Genomic DNA, 13,990 nt, shown 5'->3' on the forward strand with positions numbered 1-13,990 from the left:
AAAGTTGATAGGCAAAAGTTGATAGAAGTCGTATCTGTGCAGTTGAGGAGCTGCAAGGGCAAGTTGGTTGGCGAAGCAGGCACCACAAAACCCAGCAACGATTGTAACTAAGTTGTGCCTTGAACCAAATTCTCAATGCCTGGGTACATATGTCTCACATTTTAGATCCAGAGTCCCTCAGACATATCCGTAGATAGTACTCCGTACAGTGTACAAAACCGAATGTTTATGTGAAGGTTGCGAGAATACCAGCATCATTCGGTCTAGGCAGATCTCACAAAACGGTTTCGCTGCATAGTTCTTTGATTCCTAATCGGTACCCACCTTGAGATACGTGAAACTTGAAAGCTACCACTGTGACGGAACGCTGGAAGATGTCTTCCCGGTGCATGTGAGTCTTGGTACCAGTTGGCCTACTGGCAGTGCTCAGGTGTCTATACTAGCCAATGATTCTGTCGGTGTTGCGGTGCGACTTGACACTGCTAGTGGCACTTTTTACGAGGCACTGCAGCCAATTGGCCAGTTCGGGCCTTGGCAGACACTTCAAGCTTAGTTCTACGTACCTAGTACTACTTAGTACTTCAGCTCCCACTTACCCTGCAGGGCTGACCTTCAGCGACTGCCACGCTCGCATGTACAACAACAAAATGACCATCGGCACTGCCAGACAGAATTTGTGCACCATGAGCGGAGCACCGGCTCCTCCTTTGTTCGTTCGAATGCTGAAACCTTCATCTACCAAGGACAGGATTAAAATTGGACGCCCACCATATTCCTGTGTTGTGCATCTCCGTTGCTCGTTTGTTGGCTGGTGCCTATATCTTCCATGCTATCGTCTTCGTCATCTGCGCCTTCGTAAGTAATGCAGATTGGCTCTCGCGACTAACGTGCTCGAATCTACTACCAACTGGGGCAGCTCCTATGCCGTGTCATGGCGTCCCAACTTCGGCCATTCCGAGTACCGGAGAGGTCTCGTGGTGACGATAATCTTGCCCTGGTTCACGTCAATACACAGAATACAACACCCGCTGCCGCCACAACCCAGCCTCGGAGGAAGAGAGCTAGCAAGCCCAAGGTACGAACGGGCTGCACAACCTGCAAAATCCGTAGAGTCAAGTGCGACGAGATAAAGCCGAGTTGCAATCGATGTACCTCTACCGGGCGTAAGTGTGACGGGTACGAGTACACCAGAGACCAGCCTTCCTCTTCGACGGCATTGACAGTGCCTTGTCCTCCCAGGGCCCCGGCAACTCAATCCCAACTCTTCCTCCCCTCCTCCCTATCTGTAACCTTTCCTGGCAATGCCAAGGAACGCCGCATCTTCCATTATTTCCAAGTTCGTACTGTCCCGGCATTTGCAGGATCTTCTGAACTTGACTTTTGGAATAATCTGGTCCTAAAAGTGGGCCAGCAGGAGCCTGTGGTGCATAATGCCATTGTGGCGCTTAGCACACTGCATGAGGATTACCAAAATCGCAATGGCAGATTCAGCCAGGACATGAACACTGACCCGTCCTATCGAGAAGCACTGGTCCTCTATGGGAAAGCCTTGCGCCAATTGAATGACCGGCTTGGCAAAGAGGACCGGATGAGTGCCGAACTTGCCCTTATATCAAGCATCCTCTTCACCTGCTTTGAAGTTCTGCGACGGAATAACATGTCAGCGGTCATCCACTACTCGGCCGGAATGAAAGAACTTGCTCGACAGATCAAGAAGTCTCGCGAAGACGAAGCGGCATCATCCCAGTCTCTGTCAGCGATACCTGAGTTCCAACCAATCCCTCAAAGTGAACTTGACGTTCTCTTTCGAGTCTTCGCCCGCTACGACATTCAAGCATGTACCTTTTCCAAACCTCGAGCCGAAGCCCTGTCCCTTCATCTGTCCTCGCAACCACCACCTTTCATGAACCTCACGGAAGTCAAGATACATCTCGATAATCTCCTTATCTCTGTCTACCAACTCATCAAATCCGACTTGCCCAAGTATCGCTATTGGGACGCTTCCAGTGTGCCACCTGAATGGCTCGTCCGTCACAATGAAGCTATTTACACGTTCGAAGCCTGGCTCACGTCCATCGAATCCTTCCTTCAGGATCCCAGTCCCAATCTCAACCCGGCCGCCCCCACCACCAACACATCTCTCATCCTCCCACCCCACGAGGCCAAAACACTCTTAGGCCTGCGCATGCAAGTGAAAGTCGCCCTCATCATCCTGAAAACCAGCATTGCCTCCCCTACAGAAACAGCCTTCGATGGCTTCCTGCCGGACTTCGTCGAAATCGTAACCCGCATCGAGGATCTCGCTGATTCCTTGTCCTTGCCTGAAGCGGCACCGCTAGACAACGAATCCACTGCCTTCACCATGGAATTGGGTATTATACATCCGCTGTTCATTGTCGCGACGAAGTGTCGGGATCAGGTGGTGAGGAGGCGGGCAATCAAGGCGTTGAAGCGCGCAGGCAGGGAGGGTGTATGGGAGGGCCCCGTGGCTGCAGTTGTGGCGGAGTGGGTGATGGGCACCGAGGAGGCGGGTTTACAGGGGTCCGAAGGGGAGGTGGTGCCGGAGAGGACGAGGATCCACGACATCAGGAAGGATGTGGATTATGAGGGAAGGAGGGTGCTGGTAGAAGCTAAAAGGTCAATGGATCAGAGCGGATGGAAGGTCTGGGAGACGATTAGGGAGAGTGTACCGTTTTGAGGGATTTGCGCATCGTTCTGTTACTCTAGTACTTTTTCTGTTGTATTAGACTAGTACCCGCAAGCTCAGGCTTTGGCTAAATAGTTTTTCCTGCGAGTCTGGCATCTTCCTTGGTTTACTACATTACTACCTCTCGAACTCATGTTCATGCTTCTGCATAACTAATTACTTCGACAGAAAATGATGAAGACGTTCTTTTTCTTGGAGGGTTCCAGCGTAATGAAGGCCCTTTCGTCTGCTCCGTTTCACGATTCACATAGACCAGCAGCGCATTACTGGATTTACTGGTCAGGAGTCGCCTTCTGGCTGCTTTCTGACTCGTCATCCCTTACAGATAAGTTGGACAGTTGTTACAATTTTTTTTTAAAAACCCCACAACAACATAGTCACTAGTCATACCCCATATCCAGGTGCTTTAGGGCGTGGTGGGAAGGCTGGTTAAATGGTTGATGTCGAATTAGGAGTATTTTAGTAACTACTCTGTCCTTCGCCCCAATCACACTGCTTATTTCATAACACGTTTGGTTGGCGGTGTCTACGGTGTATGAAGCTGGGGGCAGGGTTTCTCTACCTCAACAACTCGATTCACTAGAATTTAATTGCTGCCACCACCACCATCTGAGACCAAATCCAATTGGCCGTTTACAATTTTCGATGGAGTTCTCCGATACGAGGGTGTAAATTGAAGAACACGAATGTCTCCCACAAGCCAGAGAGATAGAGGGGAAGAGAGAGAGAACGTGTGTGTGCGCCCACGCAAAAGAGAGAATCAAACTCTGAATTATTATGATGATTTTCCTCTTCCTAAACCACGGACTTGAAACTGCTATTGGTCTAATGATCACATGATAAGAGCTCACCCCGTTCCACATCCTAGTATCGAAAGTTGCTACCGCCGACTGCTCAAGCGTGCTGTTCAGCATCCTCTCTAAGCATGTAAGCGCTATCATAGCAAGCTGAGCCACATATAATGAGCGACACAGGCATATCTGGTAGGTCCTTGAAGGCGTGGATTGAGGGGCACCACTGCCTGGTGTGACTTATGTTGGAATCAACATGATCACAACGCATATGGATTCATGGAACGAATTGTCAAGCATCTATCGTGAATATCAGTCAAGGCAGCACCAGCACTGGCAATACTCTACTTACGGAGGACTTTTGGTGAGATCCGTCTTGAGGATAACAGGTATCCGGGTCATCTCTGTCACGTCTTGGATGTATTCACCATCCACTTCTCTCAGTGCAAAATAACTCAAATATCTTTCTTTGTTGCTCAACTTCGCTTCTGGTGCCTCGGCTGCAGAAACTGCTATCTTGGAATCGGATTGAGTTCGATGCGGGGCGGGAGGAGGGCCACCGTTGCGGGTAGGTGATGGAGGCATGCTTTGAGTAGAACGGTCAACTGGAGAGTTCAATGCCACACCAGCAGCCATCTCGGTGACTTCGGACATGGAATCGTCCTCATCAAAGAGCGCCTCCACGTCATCGGGTGACATGGTGCCGGTGTCAGTCTGCCGACGCTGAACCTCTATTCTTTCTTTCGCATTTTGCTTGGCCGTCTGAGAGGCGGCCGAGGCGTTGTTCGATCGGTGGCTGGATTTCTCCTTTGGTCTCTCGTCTTCTGGAATGTATGCTGAGGAAGGAACACCCTTCTCCCAGTAAAGCTCTAGAACACGTTCCGTTTTGCGGTACTCTGCTTTCTTCAGTGGTAGCTGATCACAGTGCACTCGCTTTTCGAATCCATACTCCGGTATGAGCACATCGAAGGCGGATTCATAGACACAAATGACGATGCCTTCACCGATAAGATCTCCACCAAGCTCTTGACGCTTCTTGTCCATCATACGGCAAGACTCGATGTGGACGCTCTGCTCCTGCGCAGATTGGGCCGAGTCTTTCTTCGTGTTGCACTGCTCGGCGGTCTTGGAAAGGTTCTCAGCATCTTCCGTAAAATCAACTGCTCCGTTGGAGAGAGCCGCATCAAGCTGTCGGTGGACAACGATGTCGGCATACCGTCTGGTCGGATTTGTGAAGTGGGCATACAATGGTAGGTTAAGAGCATAATGCTGACGTTGCTGCTCTGTCACGAATTTCGGAACATAATATTTTGCTCGTTGCATTGTCTTGATAAGTAAGGTTTCCATACCCTTGCGAAGGTCAGCATCTCGCACTTTGAAGAGGCTATTTAGCAAAGCTCCACTGCTGCTCGTATCAATGTCATAGCCAGCCTTGGTCATTCTTTCGGCAAAGGTCTGGAGGCGTCGAGCATTGGGGGAAGCCTGTCGTCGCAGAAAAGCGGTTTCCGGGAAGGCTGCCAAAATTTTCTGGGCAACAAAGGCATTGGCCTTGTGACTCAGCTCTTCGATAATCTCGTGCGATGCTGACGAATCAAAGATGTTGTGTTCCACGGGCACGTTCTCATCGTCAAGCTGGTGGAGGAGGCGCAGTGGTGGCAGATATGCAGATCGACTGCCATAACGGCTTTCGCGGAACCTATTTGCGATAGTATGCAATGATCTGATGTCCTCGGCGGTAGCACCATGGAGCTTCACATCATTACTCCCTGATATGACTGCATCGACTTCATCGTAGGTGAGCTTGCCAGTGCTCTGAATCACACCTTTACCAACCCAGGGATCATCACTGACCTCACCTGTCTGCTGATCAACCTCAAACACAACGCTGACGGTCAAGCGAGCTTCTCCTGGCACAAGTGAGCAGACCTCGGCAGCCAAGCGAGGCGGGAGCATGTTGACAGCTCGGTTCATTAAATAAACGCCCGTGCCACGTTTCTTGGCTTCCCGATCAACCAGAGAGTTGGCCTTCACAAAATGGGCAATGTCAGCAACGTGGATGCCGAGCTCCACCTTCCCGTTCCGGAGATCTTTGATGTGGATGGCATCGTCGAGCTCCTTGCTACCGTTGGGATCAATCGTGAAAGTTCTCTCTTCTCGGAAATCACGACGCTCAGCTAGGAGTTCGTCCCCTTCAGTAGCCACGGACCATTCTTCAAGACCAACGTTCTTGAGCACCGCCTCCGAAAATTCATCAGAAGCGAAATTGTTATCTCTGAGCAAAGCATCAGTTTCCACTCTCAGATCACCCATTTCGCCCAATTGTTCCACTAGCGTTCCAAATGGATGAAGTGAGGTAATCGGCCACCGCTTAATGCATGCAACAAAAATTCTGTTTGCGTAATCTTGATGCTTCTCAACAAAGTCCCGGGGCGCCTGCTCGGTAGGTATCGCAATAAGAGGGACACGTTTGTCTGTGGGTTTGAACCATACAATCTTGGGTTTGTCTTGTTGACGCTCTTGGTAATGACGGCCTTGACCGCCATCCCTGGCTTGTCTTTCCGCTTCCTGCTTTTCTTTCGTCGCCTGACTGCTTGGGCGAAGAAGTCCCAGAGTCCCCGAGAACATCTGCCCAGCGACACGTTCGACGACTGCGACAACATGTCCAGCATACAGCGGCTTCTGCTCGTCGCTGATTTCTTCTTCCTCCATGAGAAGGAGACTCTGGCCTTCTACTTCAACGTCGTCATTCTTCTTCTGGGTGGGCCGCTGGCGTAGAGAGCCTCGCCGTTTGATACTGCCGTCAGGCGCAATTGTCACATTCTCACCGTTCTGGGAGTCGCTTCTTGTTGGCTTGTCGCTACCACTAGACGTTCGGGTATCAGTAATATCTTTGCGCTTCTTCTTCTCTTCCTTCTCCCGCTTCTGACCCCAGACTTCATCGACATCTAGTAATTCAACTGCAACCAGGTCACCTTCCAGTGCACGGTTTCGGTCTTTGCTGCCACAAATGAAGATGTCGGCATCAAGGTCCGAGGTTGTGACGTAGGCATCTGAGCGGTTCTTCTTGTTCACTCGCAAGATGCCGGCCACGAGTTGGCCATCGTTCAATAAAGCAGGTAGAGTGGCTTGAGGGAGGTATGGCGTGAAAAGTGTCTTGCGTTGCTGTTGCTGCTGTTGCTGCAGCGTCAACTGAGGCTGAGCGTGTTGACTCGCTTGCAAACCAACTCCTTGCCCGCCGAGCTGAGCATTTTGCATCGCCTGAAGCTGAGCGATCTGCAAAGGATTCAACTGTTGTCCAGCAAACATCTGAGGCTGAGCCATCATGACCTGTCCTTGAGGCAGCTGAAGAAGTTGTGGCTGCGCTGCATACTGGAACGAGCCAACGGAGCCCATTGACTGATTCATAGAGCCACGGGCTCTGTGGCCAGGCTGGAAGACGTTTGCATTCACGTTCTGTGGCTGATTGAAGCCACCTATTGTTTGCTGCTGTTGGTCCTGTGGTTGTCCTTGGCCAGCAGTCTGTTGTCGCCAATTACCTTCGAAGTTTCGGGATCCAGTCCGAGCGTGACCTGGTTGACTACCGCGGCGCTGAAGATCGCTTTGGCCAGCCTGAGCGCTCGCTCCAGCATCTGCAGTGGCCATGGGAGGTGGAAACTGGAAATTTGCGGCACCACGGCCAGCAGAAGCACCTCCACGGCCATTTCCTACAGCTAGACTTTGACTTCGTCCATGGCCTCCACCGCGGATGTTCCCGGCTCTTTGAAGTCCCAGCCCCTGAATAGGAGGCTGCACGGCTACAGAAGCCTTTTCGTCCATAGGTGCCGAGTCATCTGAACCCTGAGAACCGGTAGCAGAGGCCCCTGAGGCACCAGGAATGGGGAACTGAAAGCCAGTTGTCGTCCGTTTCTGTTGGGCTAGCTCGGCAGCCTTCTTGGCTTCTGGTAATGCTAGCGAATGTCGACGTTGATGTCCACTGCCAGCGGGCGCACCACGACCACGGGAGCTGCTGTTTTCACGATTCTGACTGGCCGCTTGCTGATTGTAATCACTGAAAGTCGAGCCTGAAGCGCCGGAGGATGGAGCTGGAGGGGGACCCATGCCCATGCCTGGAAGTGCTGACTGGTTTCGACGATGTGAAGCTGGTTGTGTTGGAGTGTTCATGGCACCTCCCAGTTGCTGCATCTGGGGAAACTGAAAAGCATTGTTGTGAGGTGAAAGACCTCCCACAGTCACCTGGCCTTGAACGGGAGAGTATCCTCCCGCGCCGCCAAGAGGTTGTTGTATCATTCCCATATTTACATACTGCTGATGTGTGGCAGCAATCTGCTGCTGCTGCTGTTGGAGCATTTCGATCTGTTGTTGAAGAGCGAGTTGTTCCACTGGAAGACTCGGTTAGCCTTCATCACCCAAGATGGCAGAGAAATGTAGAAGTGATATCAGCACCAAGAGAGGGCCATTGCCCCTATTTGAGAGCAAATTGACTTACTCATCAGAGGGGTGAGCTCAGATGGACTCCTGCGGTGTGCAATGTGAAGTCTGCGCCCCCCCGGCCCTTGAGGAGCAAGGTTTTGTTCCATGCCGAATGTCGTTGGTAGCCACTACTACGATATAGATGCGGCTTCTGAAGGAGGAATATCTGTTCTGTTGAGATAGGTAATCGTGGAAAGTGTGCCGTCAGTCGAAAGCAGAGGTCGTAAAAGGACGGACGGTCAAGGTAGGACCCTGATATGTAATCTGATTAGCCGGGGTTTGAGACTGCAGGGGAACCAGATTACCTTCCAATGATAGTTTTTGAGCAACTCGATTCTTGCACTCTGTGGCTTTTCGAACAAACTGCAGAACTCACGGCACTGCAGGTTCTCGTAAAGACTGCCTAGCAGGATGAAGCAAAATCTATGACAGAATTGGGAGGGAAGGAGAGGATGAACTGAGTAACAGGAAGGACCGAGTTCTTCGAACTAGAAGCCAGAAGGTGATGGGTGTGGTGGCCTGAGGGAGCAGCGACCAGTGTGGTGGGTTCTGTGGGCGATATTCAGAACAGTCAGACAAGAGTACCGAAGGATTGCGAGAGCAAATCTGTAAGAGAGAGTGACTTGAGAAGATAGAAGGAATGGGATGGGGGGATCTCAGGATGCAAGATGAGGTAGAGATGGGGGATGGAGGCAGTGTTCGGAAGTGGAGATACTCGTGCTGTATTGAAACACAATACAGCACAATACATAGTCATTGTTAGCACTTTGAATGTCACTATTCAGAGTGCTTTGTCTCACCATTTACATCTTATACAGGAGTTGTGATGCCAAAGACCTTTGCAAAATCAAATTTCGTATCCACAGTGCATCTCATGCAGGCTGTACCGCCCGTCTGGACAAAGCAAGATTGATTTCATAAGTACTGTAACATCGGAACGAAACCTAGCGCCACTGCCCTTACAGCAGCATTTACATATTCTTCGGCCCCTCATCCACAAGCTTGCTGTCGCACCTTGACTCGCTTTCTTATGCTCGCTTTACCACACGGAGGTCCCCACAAGCACTAATAAAGCGAAGGATTTCCATATTCGCTTCCCCTATTGCCAACTTGGATTTCAGGACGAGCATACTATACTACCATTCTTACTGAAAACTTCTGTCTGAAGCAGAATGGCCCGCGTCCGAGTCCAGACTCCATCGAGCGCATTGAGGGCGAAAAGCATATCGCCGAAATTCGACGATAGTCCGTCAAGGCAATTAATGCTTGATCTGGAAAGAGCTCTCAGTCAGACTCAAATCCATGAGACTGAGCTCCACAAAGTTCACATATATGGCCAGCGGCTGTTCCAAGAACACTTGGATCTGATTGATGCGAAGAGAGCCCAAGAAGAAGGTGCAGCGCTTGACGCTGCCGCATCAAGACATGAGACGGTTAGGAAGGAGGCCGAAGCCGAGTTACAGATCTGGTGTCGAGAAGTGGAAGAGCAGGAGAGACTCAAAAAGGAGCATGAAGAGAGACGCGTACGTGAGCAGCAGGCTCGAGCAAGGGCCGAAGCGGAGCGCAAGGCAAAATTAGAGGCGGAGCGCCGAGCAAGGATAGAGAAAGAGCAGGCAGCTGCGAAGAAGTTAGCTGAAGAAAAGGCCGAGGCGGAGGAAGCTGAGCGGCGGAAACGAGAAGATGCTCTAGCGCAAGCGAAGGCTGAGAGGGAGCGGAAACAGAAGGAAGAACAAACACTGGCAGAAGAAAAATCGCAAGCTGCAGAGGAAGAAGCCGCACGACAGAAAGCTGCTCAGGCGGCTGCTCAAGCTGAGCATTTGATACGATCGCAGGGCCAATCGTCTGCTGGCTCGAGCCCTGACAAGGAAGCTTCGCACCAAAGATATCTTCAGATTCACCAGAATCTCAAAAAGTTTCGAAAGGAATTCTGGGCACAATGTAAGAAGGACGCCAACTTGAAGACAAAAGTCGGAGACATGCGCCGCGCCATTAAGACCAGTGTTGGGCAATTGACAGAGGCAAAGGGTGCGAACAAGCTGCCGGTAAGCAGATTTCCTTGTGACGGTCTCATTTAGTTGATCATTTTTACAGACTGAACGCATCAAGTCGACTTTGAAGGATGCGCTGACCATCCCAAGTCCGCCTGTCGATATACGAGACTACTTTGCCGTCCCACCACCAGAATCTCAAACTCCTGAGCAAAGTCAATGTCCTAGCTTACTGGTGTATTCGCTGAATATCTTCTCCAAGGCCATCATTTCACAGTTCGGCGGAGAATCTGGCATCTCGATTTCTGCTGCTGAGCCAGCAGGCGTCCTCGTAGCTCAGATATTCGCTACTACGGAGTACCAATGCAGAGGACACTCCTTGATTGACATTCTCCTGGCCAAGTTACACCTCGCCTGTCCTGTACTCTGGGGTGTCTACGGGGACGAAAGCACGCCCGAGGGTAGGATGCGCTTGGGATGGCGAAAAGAAGGCGGTGTTTACATAAGCGAGAGTCGACATCATGAGCGTGTTTCTGGCTTAGGCGCAGGGTTTGCATCGATCGCCCTCCGCAACTTCACGAAGTCACGATTGCGGAATCCGTTCCCACCCACCAACTTTTGGGAGTGTTTGGCCAACATCCTGAATGTTCCTCCTGGTGAGGTCCAGCCGACACATTTGTTCGTGCTAAAGGCTATGCTGGAAAATTCGGTCGAAAGATTCATTCATTTCTATGGCTCAGCAGCTATCGCTGCTCTTCGACTGGCGCTCGTCACTTTCCCGACCACATTACCCCGAAGAGTGCAGGACACAGCGGGCTGCAAGGCTATCACCCTTCTTGTCGATATGTTAATTCGGGAAAAGAATCTACGAATTGAGTAGGATAGTAGGATATCATGAATGAAATTGTTGGATAACTTCGCTCATGCATTCAATCTGTGAGTTAATCGACACACAAAAGGTAAAGATACAATCAGTGTTCAGTAGATGCTTCTGGTATGTCCCATTTCTGTCTCTATGATACTCTGTACGGTAACAGAACTTATAAGCCCCCCACATGCCGAGTGATAGAGAGAACCTTGGAGTAGAATCAGCTTTGGTAAGTCAGCTAGTGTCAAGGAGGCCAGGTCTCGCTGCCGAGGATGCACTTACGGAGTACAGGCCGCACCAATCGCTTTTAGTTACCAACTAGTAGTTGTTGGGGTTAGACGACCGCTGTGGGCACTGCTGTACTACTAGTACTACGTAAGAGGTGATTTGCGGGGCGCAAGAAAGAAGCATCAGCCAAGCTATGATTAGTTAGATGCTTGGAAGCACTGCCTGACGTGAGCGAGATATTAAAAGCATATTCAGTGTCTCGTCCACCTTTGTAATCTTTCAGATACAGTACTATCATACCGAGGCCTGGCTCTGTAAGTGGTGAGAGTTATTTTACCCTTTCTGCAATAGCTCTTGCATCATCTATCTCTACTACGTAGTAGATGGGATAAGATTAAGCTAGCTGTAAGATCTTACACTTGCGTGGGTTCTCACCGAACTTCTGGGATTATGGCTGCGTCGTGAGTGGTTGGAAAGGCGAGGGAGTGGCAACGGCGGCACGCACCAGGAAGCACCGTAAGTTCACGAGTTGACATAGATCCTTTATCGCTAGAGAGCCAGCCGTCATCACGCAAGGTTCGCCATACCTTCCTTACCACAGACAGTCCAATTGCCAGCAGGGAGCTCTTCCGCAACTTAACCCCCTTCAGATGTAGTTAGTACATATATCTCTGCTCGCTCTTGAACTGTTCTTCCTTCTCCTATCTTCACTGTTCCTGTGCGATCCTTACATCGCAGAAACGACGGTCACTTTTGCACAGAAAACTCACACAATTCGCGGCAGATGCAGCCAGTGCTAAAAGGTCCAGACATATTCTTTTACACTTGCTTTAAGCGATCTATTCGCTCTATAAAGTGGCGTTGAGCAAGCAAAAACACCTTCAGCCACGATGTCCACCACCGCACTCAAAGCGGACAAGCCGTTCGGTTTTGCTGGAAGCTTCGAGCCTGGTGAAAAGCACGAGAAGGATGCCGGAATCTTGGGGTCTCCCTTGCGCAAGTACAGCAGGATCGGCCCTGCTGTTTCTGGCGCAACTGCCGATTCAGATTCGGACAATATAAATATTGAACGACAGATCGAGCTCGAGGCAGGCGCGGCCATCAAATACCGTACTTGTAGTTGGCAAAAGGTTCGTATCTTTGTATCATCTGGCCCGCAGAATGTCAACCCTAGCATCATGGAGGTCGCATATCCGGGATGGTACTCGAATTTGTTTCGGATGAAACTATGGTGGGAGAATGTGTGCATTGTACTAATCCGCTGTGCAGACTGCTGCTCTTCTTTTCTCAGAATACATCTGCTTGGCGATTATGTCCTTCCCATATTCATATTCGGTTCTCGGCCTTGTTCCTGGGCTCATTTTGACCGTCGTACAAGCGGCATTTGTGCTTTACACGTCGCTGATAGTCTGGTACGCTCCACTCCCACTTGTTTCTGACAATGGACATGGGCTTACCCACATATAGGGAGTTCTGCCTCAGACACCCAGAAACCCGTGATGTCTGTGACATCGGCCAAATGCTATTCTGGAACTCTAAAGCAGCGTGGTACTTCACAGCCGTTATGTTTCTCCTGAACAACACCTTCATCCAAGGCCTCCATGTGCTGTAAGTGTTCCCTGGGGGCTGTCATGAGCGGCAGCTAAGGTATTCTTTTCCAGCGTCATTTCCCGCTATCTAAACACTATGAGCACCCATGCAGTCTGCACTGTAGGCTTTGCAGTTCTTGGTGCGCTGATTTCGTTCGTTTGCTCACTGCCCCGGACCTTCAATACGCTCTCTAAGTTGGCAACTCTCTCTGCCTTCTTCACTTTTATCAGCGTCATTCTTGCAGCTATTTTTGCCGGTATCGAGGACCACCCGGCAGGTTTCAATCCGGACCCGGACCACATTAACAAAACCGGAGTGAACATGGGAGGTAATCCAATCGTGCTTGTCATTCCGGCAGTTGGTACGACCTTCGTGTCAGGCATGAATGCCCTCCTCAATATCAGCTACACCTTCATTGGTCAGATCACACTTCCCAGCTTCATTGCGGAGATGAAGAATCCATACGATTTTCGGAAAGCTCTTTGGCTTGTGACTATTGCGGAAATTATTGTCTTCAGTCTTGTGGGGGCTGGTGAGGACCATCTCACTCTCTTCTGCTTTTCTGTGCTGATTCTAAACAGTTGTGTACGCATACACCGGTACACAGTACAATACGGCACCAGCCTTTGGATCCCTTGGGAACGATCTCTACAAGAAAGTCTCCTTCTCGTTCATGATACCAACCCTGATCTTCCTTGGCGTCCTCTATGCTTCCGTCTCTGCCCGCTTTGTCTTCTTCCGGATCTTTGAAGGCACACGTCATAAGAGTAACCATACTGTCCTCGGTTGGGCATCCTGGGCCGGAATATTGGCGGCAACTTGGATTCTTGCCTTCGTCATCGCAGAGGTTATTCCATTCTTCGCCGACCTTCTCTCGCTCATGAGCTCGCTGTTTGATTCCTTCTTTGGTTGGATCTTCTGGGGTGTCGCATATCTTCGAATGCGTCGCTCACAGTTCGGACCGGGCTTTTACAAGAAGCGAGGCCTGATTAGAGGCTGGGGTGGGATGATCCTAAATGTATTCATCATCATTGTTGGGATATATTTTTTGACCGTCGGAACCTATGTGGGTGATCCGGTAGCTGCATGCTTGTGGTCAAGCTGACTTTCTGTGTTAGGCTTCCGTCGAGAGTATCATTCTTGACTATCGTGTGGGCAATGTCAAGGGGGTGTTCACCTGTGCTGATAATTCTGTTTAGACAACGTCAGAGAGGATGATCCGATCAGGAATTTGCCTGTGCAGGCTGACGAGATAGATCTAGCTTTCGCGTTGCAACAGTAGGCGTGTTTGAGGATGCCGTTGCGGACAGGAGGAGTATTTGTTCCAACAGAACACTTAAGAAATATA

General features: G+C 50.4%; 4 protein-coding genes across 4 annotated transcripts; 3 read left to right on the forward strand and 1 right to left on the reverse strand.

Moving 5' to 3' along the window:
- Positions 1 to 931: 931 nt before the first annotated feature.
- EPUS_01479 (uncharacterized protein) lies at positions 932 to 2,698 on the forward strand (the record flags this gene model as incomplete). The annotated part of the gene is made up of 1 exon (XM_007788421.1): positions 932 to 2,698. The coding sequence occupies one exon, from the start codon at positions 932 to 934 to the stop codon at positions 2,696 to 2,698; it is 1,767 nt and encodes a 588-aa protein (XP_007786611.1).
- Positions 2,699 to 3,758: 1,060 nt separating this feature from the next.
- Positions 3,759 to 8,075, reverse strand: EPUS_01480 (uncharacterized protein; the record flags this gene model as incomplete). The annotated part of the gene is made up of 3 exons (XM_007788422.1): positions 3,759 to 3,798; positions 3,851 to 7,877; positions 7,985 to 8,075. 3 exons carry the CDS (start codon positions 8,073 to 8,075, stop codon positions 3,759 to 3,761), a joined length of 4,158 nt encoding a protein of 1,385 aa, XP_007786612.1.
- Positions 8,076 to 9,140: 1,065 nt separating this feature from the next.
- On the forward strand, positions 9,141 to 10,836 carry EPUS_01481 (uncharacterized protein; the record flags this gene model as incomplete). The annotated part of the gene is made up of 2 exons (XM_007788423.1): positions 9,141 to 10,010; positions 10,060 to 10,836. 2 exons carry the CDS (start codon positions 9,141 to 9,143, stop codon positions 10,834 to 10,836), a joined length of 1,647 nt encoding a protein of 548 aa, XP_007786613.1.
- Positions 10,837 to 11,942: 1,106 nt separating this feature from the next.
- Positions 11,943 to 13,747, forward strand: EPUS_01482 (uncharacterized protein; the record flags this gene model as incomplete). The annotated part of the gene is made up of 5 exons (XM_007788424.1): positions 11,943 to 12,182; positions 12,322 to 12,464; positions 12,520 to 12,660; positions 12,714 to 13,174; positions 13,224 to 13,747. 5 exons carry the CDS (start codon positions 11,943 to 11,945, stop codon positions 13,745 to 13,747), a joined length of 1,509 nt encoding a protein of 502 aa, XP_007786614.1.
- Between the last annotated feature and the right edge of the window lie 243 nt (positions 13,748 to 13,990).

This window comes from Endocarpon pusillum, assembly GCF_000464535.1.
Source record: "Endocarpon pusillum Z07020 unplaced genomic scaffold C716229, whole genome shotgun sequence".
In the NCBI taxonomy this organism is placed as follows: domain Eukaryota; kingdom Fungi; phylum Ascomycota; class Eurotiomycetes; order Verrucariales; family Verrucariaceae; genus Endocarpon; species Endocarpon pusillum.